Genomic DNA, 17,953 nt, shown 5'->3' on the forward strand with positions numbered 1-17,953 from the left:
CAACCCCCGGTTCTCGTCAAAGGGCTACGGTCTAGAGGCACTTCCTAAACTTTTGGCTTTTACACAGGGAAGATTTAGAACCGCAAAAATCCAGAGGGTCATAATCTTACAGCAGGAAACCTTTAAATCGAAAACACTTAATTTTAAGAAACACGCACTGCATTTCCTGCTCTCCTCTTTCTCGTTTACTCCTGGTGCAGCTCTAGTTACTCAACCTATCCCACCTGCCATCTCAGGGCCGGGTTTCCTTCTTTATGCTTGTTCGTGTGAAGGGGCGCTGCATCTGAGACTCAGGCATGGCACTGTTGGTACCCAGAGTCATTGCTGCCTACTCGGGGCACCTGAGCATAAGACCTCAGCGTCTGCCGGCGCATGCCAGCATATTGCGAATTTAGCTAGGGCTTTCTTAGTGGGCTGCCCATGTTGCTGCCGGGGACACATCCGTCATCTTCATCCCTACGAAAGAATGGTGGTGGGGTGGGGGACAAATGTGGGCTTCACAAGAGAGGTAGATGAACATAGAAAGACAATGACAGAAGTTTGGTTTTTAAGCTATAGAAACACATCTCCGGACAGGGAATTACATGTGATACAATGGAGTTTCAGATGGATTAAATTCATAGGTAATGGCTGTCTCTCTTTACATATATTTTTCAATGTTTATATTTTTATTTCATTATTTGCTATCATATGGCAAATATTTTTATCTTGTTTTGCCCTGTTTTCATATGCTTTTCCCACTGGGGTAAAAATACCACATGTGTACACACACACACACACACAGTCTTCACACTAATAGCTTCAAACCTTCCCAGTCCTACAGAACTTTTGGGCATACTCACTTTAGCTACAGGGTTCTTAGCTTCTATCTGATTTTTATGAGAACGTAGCATGTGCCTAGATAAAAACTGAAATTTTGCTTTCAGCGTTTGAGTTAAAGCCAGGTTCTAAAAAATAAACGAAAGTTCATTTTTCTAGCTTTTAGAACTCACCAAGTTAGGAAAACAGTTAATACCCCATATTATCATGTGCCATCACTTGTATTAATACTAGAAAATCCTGTAGGACATAGTTTTACATATGTAAAATGTAGGTAACAGTATTGAGACTGACATATCACCTGGGTAATAGCCAACTTTCATCAGATTTGGAGCTACTAGGAGGATGAATAATAATTAAAATATATACCTAATCGCTGCCTGTCTGTTGGTAGTGCTAATTGCTGTCATTGAAAAGACTGAATTGTTTAAGAAAAAGGGAAAGAGAAAGTCATTCTTCATTGAAGCTATCTTCCTGTATCATTGCGAGCCTATTTTTAGTACCTATAGAAGTCATGGTTTTGAATTTATTAGGGGCTGTGATGAATGATAAAACAAATCATCCATTTACATATCTTGACACTGCTTTGGAGAATACTTATTTCTTACATGCAAGTGTCACATTGTATATAAAAGCTGGCTAATTGTGTGCTAATCTTCTGCATTATCAAGAATTCTCTGATGTGGTGTTCTATCAAGGGTAATATTAATTTTACTTATTTCAAATGTATGAAATATCTTCTAAAACCCTACTTCTTTTATAATTTCTCCTCTCTTACATTGTGTAATTTTGCATTCATCTGCTAATTAAGATTAGGAATGTATGTTATAGAATATGTATCCATTTAAAACTGTCAAGCTTTTGTAATCCATGAGAAATAATAATATTTTATCCATTTTAAATATAAAAAGAGAGAAAGCATTTAAGAACATTACTAGATGTTGTGTTTGTTTTCATGGGTTTTTTTCCTACACAGTTCAATAGTTTCATTGATCCAGTGTTTCTTACAAAAATCTGCCATGCTTTGTGAACTTCACTTTCTAATCTCATACAGCAACCCTTCCTTTATATTACTGCGGCTCGCCCTGGTCCCAGAACAGTAGGGTTGCCTTGACAAATCTATTCAATAGCCATTCCTCGGCCTTTATTGGTGGGGACTAGGGCCTTTGAAATTCTCTCCTCACTGCAACACAGCTGACATCTTCTTCCAGACAGAATGAATTAAGGAAATACAATAAGACACTTGATCTACCAGTCAAGGATCTTTCCACAGTGAGGACGGATTCCATGGTGCACAACCAGGGCAGCAAGCATCTAAAAATACACAATGCATCCTTGTTTACTAGAATAGCAATCACCGATTTTTCCAACGTGATTGATGGGATGATTTCTTTTAAAATAAAATCTGTCTGGAAATTCATTGTGTGTGTGCGTGTGCGTGTGCGTGTGCGTGTGTGTGTGTGTGTGTGTGTGTAATTTTTAAAAATCATATGAGGTTAATCATATCTTCTAATCTAGAGTTCAAATTCAGACTTAAAATATATGAAATGAAGATAGTATAGTTTTATTTCATTTTTCTGTATTAGAGAGTGATCATTAATATTGAAAGCTTTGTATCCTCAGACACACAACTACAATTCACAAGGCTGTATTTCTAATCTATATAACTATTTGGGTATAGCTTTCATTGAAGCAAGTCAACATAAAAATTAAAAGCATATACTTATAAAAAATAGTATACTTACATGGGGCAGGTTTTTGACAAATTCATTTCTTCTAGTGTTATACAAAGAGTATAGTTTACATGTTAGTTATTCCATTACCTGTTCAAATCAATATTTATTTCACTCTCAGAGTTTAGAATGGTACATTTTTAAGTTTCCCTTAATTTTAATCCCTTTACTTGTTTATTTCTTAACCATCTAATCTTCTCTTAGAAATATATTGCAACATAGCTCCCAAGTTACATGCCTTCTTATTATCAGTGAAGATAAGTTGCTGAATTGTAAAAGAAACTTTTCCACAGACATGTTGTTCACGAATAATTACTGTTTACCTAAGAAAAAATTAAGTATATGGAAATAAATGCACTTTCAGTGATTGATTTTATAGGGTACATTTAGCTTTTCCACTTAAATATCTGGTCTTTGCTTAAGTTGTGTTTCAACAGTATTGTCTCTATTGCATTGCAGAACTGTTGTAATTGGGTCTCTAGCTCAGAGCCATTAGACACGTCAGTGGAGTCCATGCTGCCCGACTGTCCCAGAGTCTCAGCAGGTATGTGTTTGATGAAAAATGTGTATTTAAGTAAAAAGTGCGCCAATGAAATGTAGAATTCAAGGACTGGGGTGTAGTTCAGTGGTAGAGTGTTTTGCACACACAGGGCTCTAGGTCCCATACACAGCACCACAAAACAAACAAAATACAGGCATAAAGAAATGTAGAATTCTATTTTGTAAATTAAGTATTTTGTTCTTCCTTGAATTATTGAATGAATTATTGGTAATGTAGGGTGTATGTCTAATCCACCAAAATTTGTTAAGTAGCTTAAAATGCTTACCAACAACTCAGAGAAATGAAGAAGCCAAACAATTCAAGAATAATGTAGACAGCTGCTGTTGAAACTGGGAGATAAGAAATGCCAATGCCAAAGACAAGGACCGAGTTGCCGTAAGAATCTTTCACAAGACATTTGTCTCTGATTGAATACCAAGCCCATGATACATCAGGAATTGAAAGCTTTTGTGTGGCATACAGTCTTTAGGAAAACAATTTTTCATGGTAAGATTTTAGTTGCACCATAGGCATTAGATACTATTGTGGGAAAACATGCAAGATGGCGTCCTATGCAAAAGAAACAGAAGTGCAAAGAATAAGGGCTGGAATGGCTTTGAAGATGTTCACAGAGAATAAAGGCAAGAGTAGCCTGCCTACTAAAAGGAAGAAAGTGCAATGCTGGGCCCCTCAGGAAGCAGTTGGATTCTGGAAATGTAAGGCTGGCATGGGCTGCCATCCTATAGGCCTTGTACTTAAGTCTCTAGGTAAGAAGAAGAAATGGCAGTGTCAATGGCATTGCTTTCTTATTTTGACTGCTTTCACAGTTCCCTGACTACTAAACACAAACCATGTAACAAGCGTAGGTAATAGTTAATCACCAGGTATGTAGAATTGTGGGCAGTGTTTTAGATTTTCAAAGGAAAAGACGTTAAGAACAATTAAAATTCTAGATAATGATGTATTGTTATTACTAAACATTACTATCCTTAATAAGTCACCTGTGCGACATGATCATTAACTAAATTTTATAGGTCTCTCAGGAGTCAATCAGAAGCAGAACCACTAGTATATGTACAGTATGTGCTACAACATATGCACACATGTATATATTTGTGTTCATATGTATACATTATATAACCCATTTTTGTTATTCATGATAGTTGTATTCTATAAAGTTACTGAGAGCACTGAATTAGCAAGTACTTGTTACTCCTAGGAGAGATACAGGGCAATGCAGTTCCTGTCAAGTTTGCATTTAATGCTGAAGTTTGTATCCCAGAGGAGACAGTTAGTGGGAAAAGTTAGATGTAAAATGGCAGAGAGGAAGAATAAGCCAGAACCCAGAAGCAAGAGCTGAAATCCATCAAAATGAAGATGGATGTAAATCGACATCAGTTCTTACTGCCTTTATCTTTGGTAATATGAGTACCCTATAGAATTCTGTGCCATTTGTCATGGAGCCAAACACACACATACCTGCTCCAGGAGTGAGAAGCAATTGGAGTCCTGACTATTGTCTCACACCACAGAAGGAGCCAGCAGATCAGTGACAATGTGTGTGTGCACTAGAAATGGTTCCTACTTCACTTTAAGGAAATTTTCCACTGAAACAATAAAACTTTCTATGGTGTACCACCCAACCAAAGACATTTAGGAAAAGGAATTCCAGAAAATGTACTTCAGCCTAGCCAGATTTACTCATTTACAATCTGTCACAGTCCACCCCTTGCCAGTCTGGCACTGATATTTATCTCCTTAAAATGTATTTAACCTCCAATTAAAGATATTAATAAAGTCACACTTCCACCTAACGTGATTCAGCCACCATGTACCATGCAAACACAATGGCCCTTCTCCCCAGAAGACGGTACAAAGTCATTTTGGTGTTCCTGTTTGATAATGTTCTCTTTATTTTGTATCCTCTAATTTTAATACTGAAGGATAAAGTTACCATTGACACATCTTATATTAAGTGATAAAGGAATAAGACCAGAGGCAAAACAAAAATAGTACAGAAATACATTTGTAAATATTTTCACGTGAAAATCAAGAACTACAATGATATTCTTCCTTTTTGCAACTGATCCTATAGTTTTAGCTGATATTATGACTGCCTTCTATTTATTTATTTATTTATTTTTTTGGTTTTTCTCTGGTACCAGGAACCGAACTCACGACCTTGCGCTTGCCAGGCAGGCGCTTTTGCCGCTGAGCTAAATCCCCAGCCCCTATGACTGCCTTCTTCCACTAAGCAGTTAGGATTGCCTTTGCTCTCAGTAGGCAGCTTAGCCTGGGGAAATGACCCAAACCTTCATTCATGAAGGATCTGGGCCATTAGAAGTCCTGCCTGAATTAGGTTGTTGTAGTATCCCATTGACTGCAATTACAGGACATACACACTGACACTGTATCATCCCCAGCATTGCAGGCATATTCTTCCTTCCCCTGTATCCCACAGTGTGAGTAGCAGCTCAGTGCTCTTTTGGAAATCACTGTCCATCACGCAGACAGTATAGTAAGCCTTCTATTTCCCACTGATTTGGTGGCATAAGGAGCCCAACATGACAAGGTGGTGGTCTCACCTTCCATTTAATGAAATCACTATTGTGTCACCTGATGGAAACATCTCTCCCTGTGGAACCAAGAGCCTCAGACCAGCACAGCCTAGCATCATGGGTATGAGAAGCAAGTTTTGCTGGTGGGTCACTAGGGCTAATAGGAAGAGAAACCACTTCTCTACCTGCATTTCCAGATCTGTAGTCAATGCAGATTTGGAGCAAATTTCATATCCTGGAAGACGTTGTCTCAGCTCCACAAGGTACTGTCACCTAGTAGTCGTTATAACCGAAACTTGAGAAGGTCATTCCTCCATTCTGCCAGGCCTGTTTCTTGGGGGTAGCAGGGAATTTGAGAGGAGCAGTGAGTGCTGGCAGACGCCAGGCTCTCTGGCCCTCCCACCTGCCACTCCGATGGAAACCAGCTGCCATGTTATAAGCTGCTCTGTGGAGCACTCTGTATGGCAGGGAACTGGAATCTGTCGCCAAGTGCCGGTGAGGACCTGCAGGCTGCCAGTAGCCACATGAGTGACCTTGGAAGAGGAGTCTCCCGAGTGGAGCTTGACATGACTGCAGCCTCAGCCAACACCGTGACTGCAGCCTGAGGAGAGACACTGAGCCAGGGCCACCCGGCTAAGCCGTGTCCTGATTTCTGACCCTCAAACCTGTGAGGTGATAAATGTGTATTGGTTTAGCTGCCAGGTTGGGGGGTGATTTGTTCCACAGCAGGAAGTAATTCACACAACAGGGCTCAACTTCTGCTTTGGTAGTCATTCTAACCTAAGAAGATACAGCCTTAACCCTTCTTTTCAGAGGAAAGCCCTGTGAGACTCATTTAGTAGATTCGGGTTTCAGTGCAACTCCTTCCAAATAGTCACTAAAACCTCAGAGAAGAAAATTCCTTTCTACCCTTGCTCCACCACTGCCACACTAGATTTTCCTGTGCAATTTATCGGAAGACAGCAATTTTCTACTTTATCACTTCCACTTGATCTTGTACTAACTGAGTTATGTTAACTAGTTCTTCACTGACCAAATGTTTTCTTAGAACAGAAGCTGCTTCTCTGGAACTTTCTATTTCCTGTGGAGTTTTGTTCCAAAATATTTGACCTAAATCAGAAAGTGATTTTATATACACTCCCCAGCACGTATTCATTTGATCTTCAGTTATTTATTGAGAATTTACTATGTTCCATACAATATTCTGGGTGCTGAGGATACAAGAACAAACATTTGCTCATCATGAGTATCTTTTTCCCTCCAGAAACTGAAAACAATTGCTCTCTGACCCTTCTATTAGAGGGTAAGATCTTCTGTTTGAAGTTGCTGTAAACATTAGGTTACATCAAATGAGAAGAGTTGAAGGCTAGACCCCACACTACAATCCACACCTACTCATAAAAATGGAATTTTTTAAAACTAAAATCAATGATTTCCCTTAAAGAATCCTTAGAAGCTGTTGCACAAAGGATATTTAGTAAATGCATAAAAGAAAGAGCAAAAGCCAGGGGCAATAGATTGAGCCAGCTATGATGAAAAAAGCAAATACCTGGGCTTCATGGCACATATTGTGTGGTGGTAATGAGAATACAGAGGATACATGCAAATACACCTGGGAGGATCCACACTCCTGAGGAGAAGCAGCTTGGAGGAGGAAAGCAAGGAGGCATCAGTAAACTAGAATACGAGTAACTGGACAATGAAAATAATGCTATCGGAGGTGGAGAGTTGGAGGGAAATCAGCCAAGGGCAAGAGATGGGGAAATTGTTTTGTGATCTGTTTGACTGAGGGGATGGCAGATGAGAGGATGGCAGGGAATTCAAATAGAAATGGCCAAAAGATTTTGAATTGAAACATACAGATTTCTCTGATCAGTGGTCTCATTATCTGTAATTTAAAATGTTAATGTCATTCGAAGATTTCAACGTGTATACTGATCACAAAAGAGTAATGCCTACTCGGACTGTGCATTCAGCTTATGAAGTCTTTTCTTTTTTAAGGCTTGATAAATTATTTTTTCCTTAAGTTGTAAAATACTTTTATCTTTTGACTGAAACTTGCAAATCATAGCAGTGAGTTTGCCTATGAAAATATGTACTCATTTAATACTTTATTTTCCATTATAATTAAATGCATTTCCCAAAATAGATGTATTCATCATGACAGACTCTTTCTATGAATGGTATAGAAAGGCTTATGCCTTTCTATGAATGGTATATCAGATATAATAAAATTTTATGTAAAATATCACCAACAATTATTTTACTACAATCATATTATTTTTGTTTTTCTGGAATAGTAGATAGCTCATAGTTGGCAGTGTAGGACCTCATACTTAACTTGAAGTTGAACTTTATTTTAACTTTTAGTGAGTGGTGAATATTTAAGAGGTCTTGAATGTGTGATAAGTGACTAGTTCCTCCTTCTTTTATTTGTAGTGTTTTCTACTAGTAAAATTGTCCAGGTAAGGATACCCTTTTTCAGAGAATGGTTAATAGGATCTATGGTTAGTTTATAGTCTATATTCTGCTTGTTTGTTATAAATTGGCAAAAACAAATATCTGCCTTGCTTCTTCTATGGAAATGTTACGTAGACAACTTTTATAGTTTCTGGAGATACACTTTGAGTTCACCAGAAGGAAGATACTGTAAAAATGTAATGCACTACTCTATATTCTCATTAGACGTATTAGAATTTAAGGGTTCTTTTAAATACTATTAATATGTTAATCTTATAGAAGTCAAAAGACATTTATGGAAATACTCTCTCTTCCATTTTCCTGCCTCTAATTCTATTCATAAGCAACAGATAACTTATTTATTCATAAGTCTCTGTGACACTGAAAAGGTCACCAAGTAGTACCAGAAACTAGAACTTCTGAAAGATAGAGAGTGTTGTAAAAGAATCATAAGAGAAAGGAATAGTTGAAAGAAAAATCTGTAGACATTAAAGTGGAAAGAGACATTGGGGTAGCAGTAAAGATGAAACTAGAAATGGTCTTGGGCCTCTTCGCAAAAAGATCTTACATGATTCCTGACTGTGTATAAGGAGGTGTTCCCCCAGGAAAAACAGAAAATATTAATGCTTGGAAAGAGACAAAGTTACAAAATACCAGTATCTTCGGACTTCTTACAAGTCTGGGCACAGCTTCCTTTGCCAGGCACATGACTGACAGGATGGCCTTTGGCAGACTGGTTCTACCTGGGGTGACGTTCTGGGTAACCGCTGCTGCACCCCCTCCAGGTTCTCCTAACTGCTCTTGGGTATGCTTATGCCAGCCTTATGCAGCCCTTCAGAGTGTACTAGTACCAGACATTACCCCAGGTACCAGGGACACCACCAGTGAACTGCAACAGATTAGGATCCCACACAGAAGTTGCCTTCTTCTAGGGGAGACAAGAACAAAATAAATTAGCAAAGTGTATTGTATTAGAGAGAGTTAGGAGAAAATATAAAGCAGGAAGAGAAGATCTGAGTAAGTGTGGGAAGAAGAGATAACTAGATAGGTGGCCAGAGAGGTCTCAGTGAGAAGATGACATTCCTACAGCATTCCTTATAGTGCAGATTCACTCCACCTTCCTTTAATACAGACCTGCTTTGCCTGTTTATAAATCCTGTCCTTGGACTTCAGCTATCAATATAGCTCTGAAATCAGCATCCTTACTCTCTTCCAGCAATCCCCTGTTCTCAGTCCTTAAAAACATGACTTCCTCCTCGACCCACTTTACCGGTTCTCTAAGGTTAATGGCACCATAAGACATGGTTACCAGAGAATGACTAGGTTTGTCCATGGTTCCTGAAGTAGCACATATAGGAAAGTGTAACATTTGTACAGCATTCTGGGTTCACAAAGTCTTTTATAGTTCAGTGGTGAGTGGACTGAGTCTTGCTGCTCTAAGTATCTCCTGTGTGACTTGAAGGATGAGTATCTTAACATACCTGTCACCATACTGTAGCAGGCATACAGGATGGAAAACTACCTTATAGCACCATTTTCTACCTACTGTTAAAGACCTGAAGCTACGTTCACTAAAACCATATTGTCTAGACAGCTTCCATCACAGTGTTCCTTGGCCCTGCCACGGCGTAGGCTTGTCTTGTTCAGCCAACCTAGAACCCTTGACATAATTCTTGGCACATCAAACTTAGAGAGATAACGGTATAATATTAAAAAAGAAGAGAAAAAACCAAATAAATGTGTTATGGGTTAAGAAATACACTTGGAAAAATTATACTTAGACGGGCCATTCTCATTGTGGATGTAGAAGAGGGCAGTTGATAACACGTACCTGACTGACAGCCCCCATTTTCCCATCAGCTCAGGAAGTGCAGTGTTAGCAATTACTAGGTGAATTTCAGTCATGGATAAACTCCCAGTGTAACCCCGATTTTTCTTCGGTTAAATAGTCCAGATTGACTGTTCACACTGACTGACCTTACTGAATATTTGCTAAGTATTCACTTCACTTAACTGGTGAAAACACCTCTTGAGGAAATGACACAATGGAGTTATATCTCGTCTTTGTTAGTGAATAATCACTTCTTTCTAAAGATAGTAATGAAAAATCAACAGTAATTGCCTGTAGAATATGGTGTCACTCAGAATGTGTAGACAAGTTGAGTTGTCTAATATGTTTTTAGACACAGCTCAAATTAATTAAGTAATTGAAAATCTATACTTTGCCTTGTAAACAGACCTTAAAATTCTAAGCAAATTAGCATATATGATACTGTACCATTTTTGACTGCATGTATAGCTCAAGAATTGTAGCATTCCTCTTTCCATTCAAAAGATGCAGGCTAATATGTTAAGTGATGTTTTCATTAACTAAATAGCACGTTTCAGGGAGTTTCTGTTCATTGCCATAGAATTGGCCTTGTAGCTTTTATTTACCAGTTAGTTCTCCTAGTCATTGTTCCACGCTCCCTTATAATTATTAGTTAACGTAAGGGATGAGTATTCTAAAAGTTGACCACCAGGAGTTCTGTTTTCTCAGTGAATCATTCATTATAAGTACTTAATCAGGAACTCTGGCGCAGTAATTGGTTAGAGAATCTCTTAAGATAACCCATCTAAAAACAAGATCTTTATCCATGTAGATCACTAACATTTGCCCTGGTTATAATCAGGTCCAATAATATCCTATGATTTTTGACTCTCTTCACAGTAATCAAAGTGAATATAAGTAGTCTCACTCCAGAAATCTCACTTTAAAAAAATTAAAAATAACCACCATGTTTTTTACAGCTTTCTGAACCAATTTGTGAAAAATCTTTCGAGGAATTTGGCAGTAAAGGTGGCAACTCTTCATTTACTGAGCTATCTCTTCTCTTTAAAGATAAAACTAATTATTTTTGGAATGCTTTTAGATAAATAATAATATGAATTTGTATTTGTAGTTGAAAATGACTTGTAAGTTAATATAGAAAAGCTATTATTTTTACTGTCCCCAGAGCAGTGTCTTGTGACTTTTAATATTGTGTCTGTAATCATCAGAAAAGCCAGCCCTGGCTTCTGGTCTCTTGCCTGGAGCCTCTTGGTCCTGCTATTTCACAGAATCACATCTTCTTTTTTTTTTTTTGGTATGGGGAATTGAACTCAGGACCCTGCGCTTGCCAGGCAGGCGCTTGTGCCGCTGAGCTATACCCCCAGCCCCACAGAATCACATCTTACCTGGCCCGCAGGTCTCCCTTTCCCCTGTCAACCTGTGCTGTTTGCTTGGACCCACTTGCCTTCTCTCTGCGTGCACGTTGTGTGCCTCCTGTGGGGCCCTGGGGCCCCAAGTCGGCCTGCTGTCATCCATACGTCCCCTGTCTGCTCCAGCGGGCAACCTGTCTGCCTGCTCTGTCTGGTCACAGACAGACTGACAGCATGTCACAGTGATAAATCTGTCTGCTGGCAAAATACTTTAAAACATACCCCTTCAGAGAGACAGCGTTGCTTTCTAGAGGTGATTTGGAACATGTAAAATAAATATCCTTTGGTACTAAAATGAAAATTCAAAATGAACATTAGGCACTATACATAGTGCAAATATTTTCCATTTATAAAATCCCAAGATATTCTGAGTTGATCACTGTGTTAAAAATCACAAGTACAGTATAATTTTTAAAGTTTTTATTTCACCATACTTAAAACATGGTCCTTTTCTATAGGAAAATAGTTCTACTTAATAATAAATTCTGGGAGATAATTAGCTTGATCAGTGACAAGTCTGTAGGTGTGAAAATTGATTTAATTGATATTTGATGTCTAAATATTCTTTGAGACTTTGTACCAGTATTTCTGTCTATAATGTCTATTAATAGCTCCTTCAAGTATACATATCTCTGACTACTCAATATGTTATACCAATATATGAAGAAATCACGTACCAGCTAGTTTATAGATGTTTTCTGTAACCACATGGCACAATCTTTAACAGAATTCAGTTGTGTTACATGATTTCTTAATTTCCAAAATACTATAGAAATTCCTTGTTGAAAGTTTAGGCAAGAAACATACACATTATTTTAAGCTTTCTGTTGCAGTGATTTTTAAAACTAAGACTTTTAAACAAAACTAACATTTTCCATGAACTGAAAATCAATATTGGCTTGAAGATTCTCTTACTAGCAAATATTTCAGAAGTTTAAAACAGTAATATGAAAATTTTCAGATTTTTACTTGTACTCACATTTGATAAATTGACTTCAAAGAAATTTAGAGTCTTCTTCAATTTTAATTTATGTGGCATAGTAGCCAGACCTTTCCTGCTTAGTGTCCAGAAGGAACGTGATTAAATTTAAAATAAGACGTTAATTTACGGCCACAAATGTAAGTGATTAAATATAGCCAATATGTAGAAAGCTGCTATATGTGAAATTAGAGATAGTCAATTTGAATTTTAGAGTGGCAAGTATAGTCTTCCATAACCACTGTTGTTTAGGTTTTTGCAGTTCTTCTCTCATGAAGAAATAGTCCCTCACAGTTATTTTGTTTTGCTTTCTTCAGAAAAAATACCCAGAATGTAAAATTAACATAAGGAACAAATTCAAACATTTAGGAAATCTAAATTTAATTTTTATGAATTAATTATTATCTTAGTTGTTCCCCACAAAATGATAGGATAATTCATGTCCTATCCCAAATTTGACTTTTTCTCCATTTACTTGAAGTAGAAAATCAACTATAGATATTTATCCTTCAATTCTGCAAATATTTATTGAGTGCCTCATATGTTTTTAGAAACTAGTTTAGACTCTAAGGCTTTCAAGAGTATTAGATATGACTCCTACACTTCAAGGAGCTCACAGACTCCAAGAAAGAAGTTGTATGCTTATTTAAAAGACTCATTTCTGGTCAGACAATGTTTATTGAAATGGATAGTAGAGTTGTTTGAGGGAGGCTTTAGGTCTTACGAAATCCTTCAGAATCTGATACCCCCATTCATTAAATAGTCCTCCAGTGTACCTACAAATCAGTGCATCTTCTGAATGTGTCTGCCTTCCATACTACAGTGAGAACCTGACCATTATGTAGACATTCCAAATGAATACCTTGTTATCTCAAACTTTTTCATACTGGTAAGTTAGCATGTATTAACTTGAGATCTATCATGACTGTGGGAAATTTATATCCTCCCACATACGTGGAGAGTTCTATAATGTGGCCCAATAAATAACTGCATTCACACTGTCTGTAAAACGAGACCATCCTGGTACTATCTCATTGAGCTGTGTTGAAGATTAAGTGAAATAATTCATATGGAATTTTTTAAATAATGCCTGGCATATGTATAGGAAGGGCTTGATCGTTACAGGTAGTTCACACTGTGTACAATTCTGATAGACACAACTTTTAGTAACTATAGTTAAATAACACCAGTCCTCCAAAAAAGTTGAAATTTTAGTTACTATAATAATATTAACTGTGAGTAACAGCATTAAGCACATACTTTGCCAGTAGCCCTACTACAGTCCACATTCTCTGTCTAAAAACACACACACACATGCACACACATACACACACACACACACACATACACACACCACCCATAATCAATGGCCAGTTATATCCCTTTTTTCAATATCTGTCATTGGTTATATTTTGCCCAGTAAATCAAATGCTGTAGTTTTACGAATATTGTTCACTGCTTTTCAATATTTGAGTTTTTCTCCTGCTTCTGTCTTTGTATTCTCTAGGTTATCCCTGTTCGAGGGTAGCCATGTCTTGTCTAAGGTTATTACTGTGCTAACCTGCTGGTATATCCTCTATGAAAGTGCAGTATTGAAACTCTTTATTTTACTGTTTTTCAGTATTGGGACCTTTTTTTTCACTCTCCTAAGTCTCCTACTTCAGTTCCATACTAAACCCCTTCTCTTTTATTCTTCTTCCTATTAATACCCTATCCTTCATACCTTCCTTCAACCCTGAAAGTCCATCAGCTCTTTACTACATTTTCTTTCTTTCACAATAACACCTGCCCTAGAACATACCCTGAAAGAACTTCTTTAAATTCATTGCTTGCTTCCTTACATTTCATCTGCATTTCTGTCAGTCATAAAAGACTAATGTTTTTCTTGAATTTAACTTGTTACAGAAAACCTTATATAAGCAAAATATAAAATTCTAGCTGGAAGTTGACCAGTTAACACTTGCCATGATTGTGTATTTTCATTATGTCTTTTGCACTTCTTGATTCAGGTGGATATGTAGGTGACTACTCAAAAAGTAAATTCTGTTTTAAATAGTGATAATAGAAATCTTGCTTTTCGTTTTCCATTCACTTTGATTTGATATAATTGTTTCCTAAAGTTCCAAGGCTTTTGGGAGATGAAACCCTTACCTGTCTGATGTTTTCTGCACATGCATAGAATGAAGAGCAGGCTTCAGGGAGCTGGGGCAGTGGGCTCTAACAGTTTGATATGGGCATGCGTCTGATTCGAAAGGGAGTTAGCAGCCTAGTCAGTTTCCTTTAAGGCTCTGAAATCAAAGTGAGGTGATTTAGCAAGACATTTGAATTCGATGAACTGATTAAAGCTTTTTCAAAGTGAACATGCTAAAAAAAAAGTTTCGATCTAAACAGATAAATTTGTTTCTGCTTTTTAGTCTCATATTACCTTTTGAATTTCCTTTGTCATTGTTCATTTAATGTTACTTAAAATAAGAGTTCATTTTTGCAAAAAAAGCATGAGTGTCTCTATTTGGCTTGCTTCAGTTCTTAGTTTCTTAAAGAGATTACCAGGAAATTCACAGAGGCCCCAGACTTGTGATGGTAAAAGCATCAAAGTCAGTTAATTGGAACCTGTTTTAAAAAAAAGAGAGAAAAAAAAAAACCCTCAGAGCTCCCAAAACAGTTATCTGCTGTGGACAGCACTCTCTCCTGCTCGTCCAGGTCCACATTCCATCCTGAATTCCTGGTTTCATTGGTCATAAGCTGTCATTCCGTTAGGAACATTTTGCTGCGCAGCATTATGGAAAATTTTTCGTCAAACCAGTTGTGCATCTCCCATTTTAACGTGGAGCCAGAGTGAAGATTTGAATGTAGAAGACAGTGACTGCACCCTGACTGCAGTAATCAATGCCAGAACATCCTCAAAGCTTTTCTTCTGGAACAAGGGCAAACTCAGCTAAAAAGTTTGTTTAAATCATGCTTGGCATAACAAGAACCTTTCAACTTTATCTGTCTCTGACTGGCTATGAATACACCTGACTCATCACCACAGCGCCTGTCAGCTCAGGCCCACTCAGCTGAACTGCTCCTCCTGCTTTAGACAGATAGTTAAAATTCAGTAAGGCCTCCAGCAAAGGCTATAGGCTTTTACACGTGCTCTTATTTTATAGCACAGGAATTCCATAACTCTTGACTATCTCACACAAGGTAAAATGCAATGCTTTTTCCCTGAATACACTACAGCTCTTTGCGGTGTCTGACTGTGTGGTTCGGTCACATTGTCATGAGCACTTATTTCTAAGCAGCAATTATGTCCCAACAGTTTTTAAAGATAATAAAAAGAATGACAACCAAAAGGAGTATCTAAAAAAAAATTTCTTTAATCCTAATCCAAAGTTTGGGGGGATTTTATTTTTTGAGTTTTTTCTTTGTTTGTAGTCCTGGGGCTTAAACCCAGGGCCTTGAGCATGTTAGACAGGAGCTGTGCCCCTGAACTATATCCCAAGCCTCTTAAAATTCAGACAATCAAATGTTGGCCCCACTGCTGCCTTCCAGCTTCTCTCTAAATATTGTACAACATTAAAAGCACCTTGTATTGTTATTCACAGCCGCTGTCCTTTTGCCCCTGTTGTCCTCTGCCATCCCCTGTGCAGAACACTGCCATTGTTACCTGTTTTGATAATCACCTCATGCAGCAATGAATCATCCTATTTAGTAGCTACATTGATTTGATTAGCTTTCTCTCTGGGTTACAGCAACCTTAATGTTTTTATAGTCTTACTTTATTAGTTTTTCTTAACTGCATAACTTATCTTTAATGTCTCCCTTTGCCTTATAAAGTTTAGTAGTTAAAGATCCACGCTAAGGATCAAGAGTTTAATTATTTCAGTGTAGTTTGAGGTTGTTTTCAGTGAAGTAACTTGTTATAATGTGTGGTGTTAACTCTCTCAGCACGAGGTAGGACAGATTGGTCCTCAGAATACTCAGCTGCCAGAGATTTTCCTGGTTCCCTCCCTTCTCAGGGACTGTGCCTTCATCGCATGCCCTGTGCCTGGTCGGTGCTCACTTGCTAGGACTGCAGAGGAAGAAGACAGTCAAGACCAGCGCTATCTAGTCTGCCTTGCTTTTTTCTCTCTGGCCTGGCCATCATTCTTAGGTCTTCTGCTCAGCTCTCTTGATTGAATTGCAAATAAATGTGTTTTGTTGTTGTTGTATTTGTTTTGAGGCTACTAGAGAAGTGGCAGTTCTCATGAACTTGAACAGAACCCTGTCTTTCTCCTGGATCATGACCGGCTTTGGGAAGGATGCTTTCGGAGAAGTGAGACGATGCTTACCTTCCTAGGTGCATAGTAATAGTAACTAACCAATAGAGTGATACCAAATCGAAGGCAGATCACCCTCACGTCCACATATTTTCACGAACGTGCCATGCTAGGAGCACTGTGGTTAGGCCATGCAGTAGCGCCTTACTTTTTTTTGTTGTTGTTTTTTTTTGGTTTTTTTTTTTTTTTTTTTTTTTTTTTTTTCTCTCGGTACCAGGAATCGAACTCACGACCTTGTGCTTGCCAGGCAGGCGCTTTGCTGCTGAGCTAAATCCCCAGCCCCAATAGGGCCTTACTTGATACATAAGAACAAAGTAAATTGTATCTAGAAATATCCATTTGGAGGGTTCTACATCTCTGCACTAGAAGGCTAAGATATGAACCTCTAGCTAACTGTTTCAGGCAGCAAATGTGTATGAATGGAAAACAGAGTAAGTTCAGGGGGAGGGGAATCTGCTGCGGAGTGGACAGGGAAGACTTTCCAAAGAAATGACCCAAACCCTGCAAGATGTTTGTTACTAACTCTGCCTCCACCCTTTCCGCTTCTTACCATAAGTGGATCCCAGCAGTTGCCTTTGCCTCCTGAGAATAGGGATATTTAAGGAGAGCCTAATAATCCAAATCCTCATACTTTGTGCATTTCTACCTAAAACAGCTATTTCAGAAAAACTCTCAATTCCAGAGATCTTCCTAATAGAAAACTCTTAGCTTCTCTCCAGTGAGTACAGCTGTCCCGCTTGCCTGACTGTTTGTATTGTCCTGCACTTAGATCCTAACTACACGTGACCTGGGATTATGCATTTCTTACCCTTATTTTCTAATTCCCTGTGGTAAGACTAGCCTGACTCTTACACTGTAATCTAGTCACTTACAAGAGGTCCCGTATTTGTTGAAGGTGGTGGGTTAGCCTTCCAATGGCCCAAGCGGCACTGGTTGTCTCGGGCACTCCCGTCCGCTTCCTTTCCCTGGTGTCAGTTCCTGTTCCAAGCACGTTTGCTTCTGCTTCTTTTCCCTGATTAGTCCATTTCCGAGGCACATTAAATACACTTATAGGGGAATATCAAGACTTCCTGTGAGAATATGGATTTTCTTTGTGACAGCCCATAGGCATAAACCAGGAGATGCACAGGAGACCTGACCAGGTACAAAGAAAGCCTTCATTGACTGTACCCAAAATCCAGTTAATACAGCTTTACTTTTTCATTTAGTCACTGCTTTCAGCTACTGTGCTTTAACTCATTGATATGATAAAGCGTAGCGCAGATTCATTTGAACTCATTTTTTCCAGTTCACTAAAAATACTCTGATTTGACTTGGCTTTA

The 17,953-nt window shown here is 38.2% G+C and overlaps 1 protein-coding gene across 11 annotated transcripts in view; it reads left to right on the forward strand.

Annotated features, from left to right (window-relative positions):
• Positions 1-17,953, forward strand: part of Fam172a (family with sequence similarity 172, member A) — a 410,259-nt gene that overhangs the window by 258,936 nt on the left and 133,370 nt on the right. For 8 of the 11 annotated variants that reach the window (XM_013512947.1, XM_005382264.2, XM_013512945.1 and 5 more), the window contains one exon: positions 3,012-3,096. In XM_013512947.1, the coding sequence (XP_013368401.1) occupies positions 3,012-3,096 (85 nt within the window). Of the gene's footprint in view, positions 1-3,011; positions 3,097-5,848; positions 7,800-15,030; positions 15,608-16,260; positions 16,398-17,953 lie in introns of those variants that run through there. The other 3 variants (XM_013512944.1, XM_013512949.1, XM_013512951.1) reach the window with 3 other exon arrangements.

The sequence above is a fragment of the Chinchilla lanigera genome, unplaced genomic scaffold, assembly GCF_000276665.1.
Source record: "Chinchilla lanigera isolate Chin_1 unplaced genomic scaffold, ChiLan1.0 scaffold00017, whole genome shotgun sequence".
Taxonomy (NCBI): domain Eukaryota; kingdom Metazoa; phylum Chordata; class Mammalia; order Rodentia; family Chinchillidae; genus Chinchilla; species Chinchilla lanigera.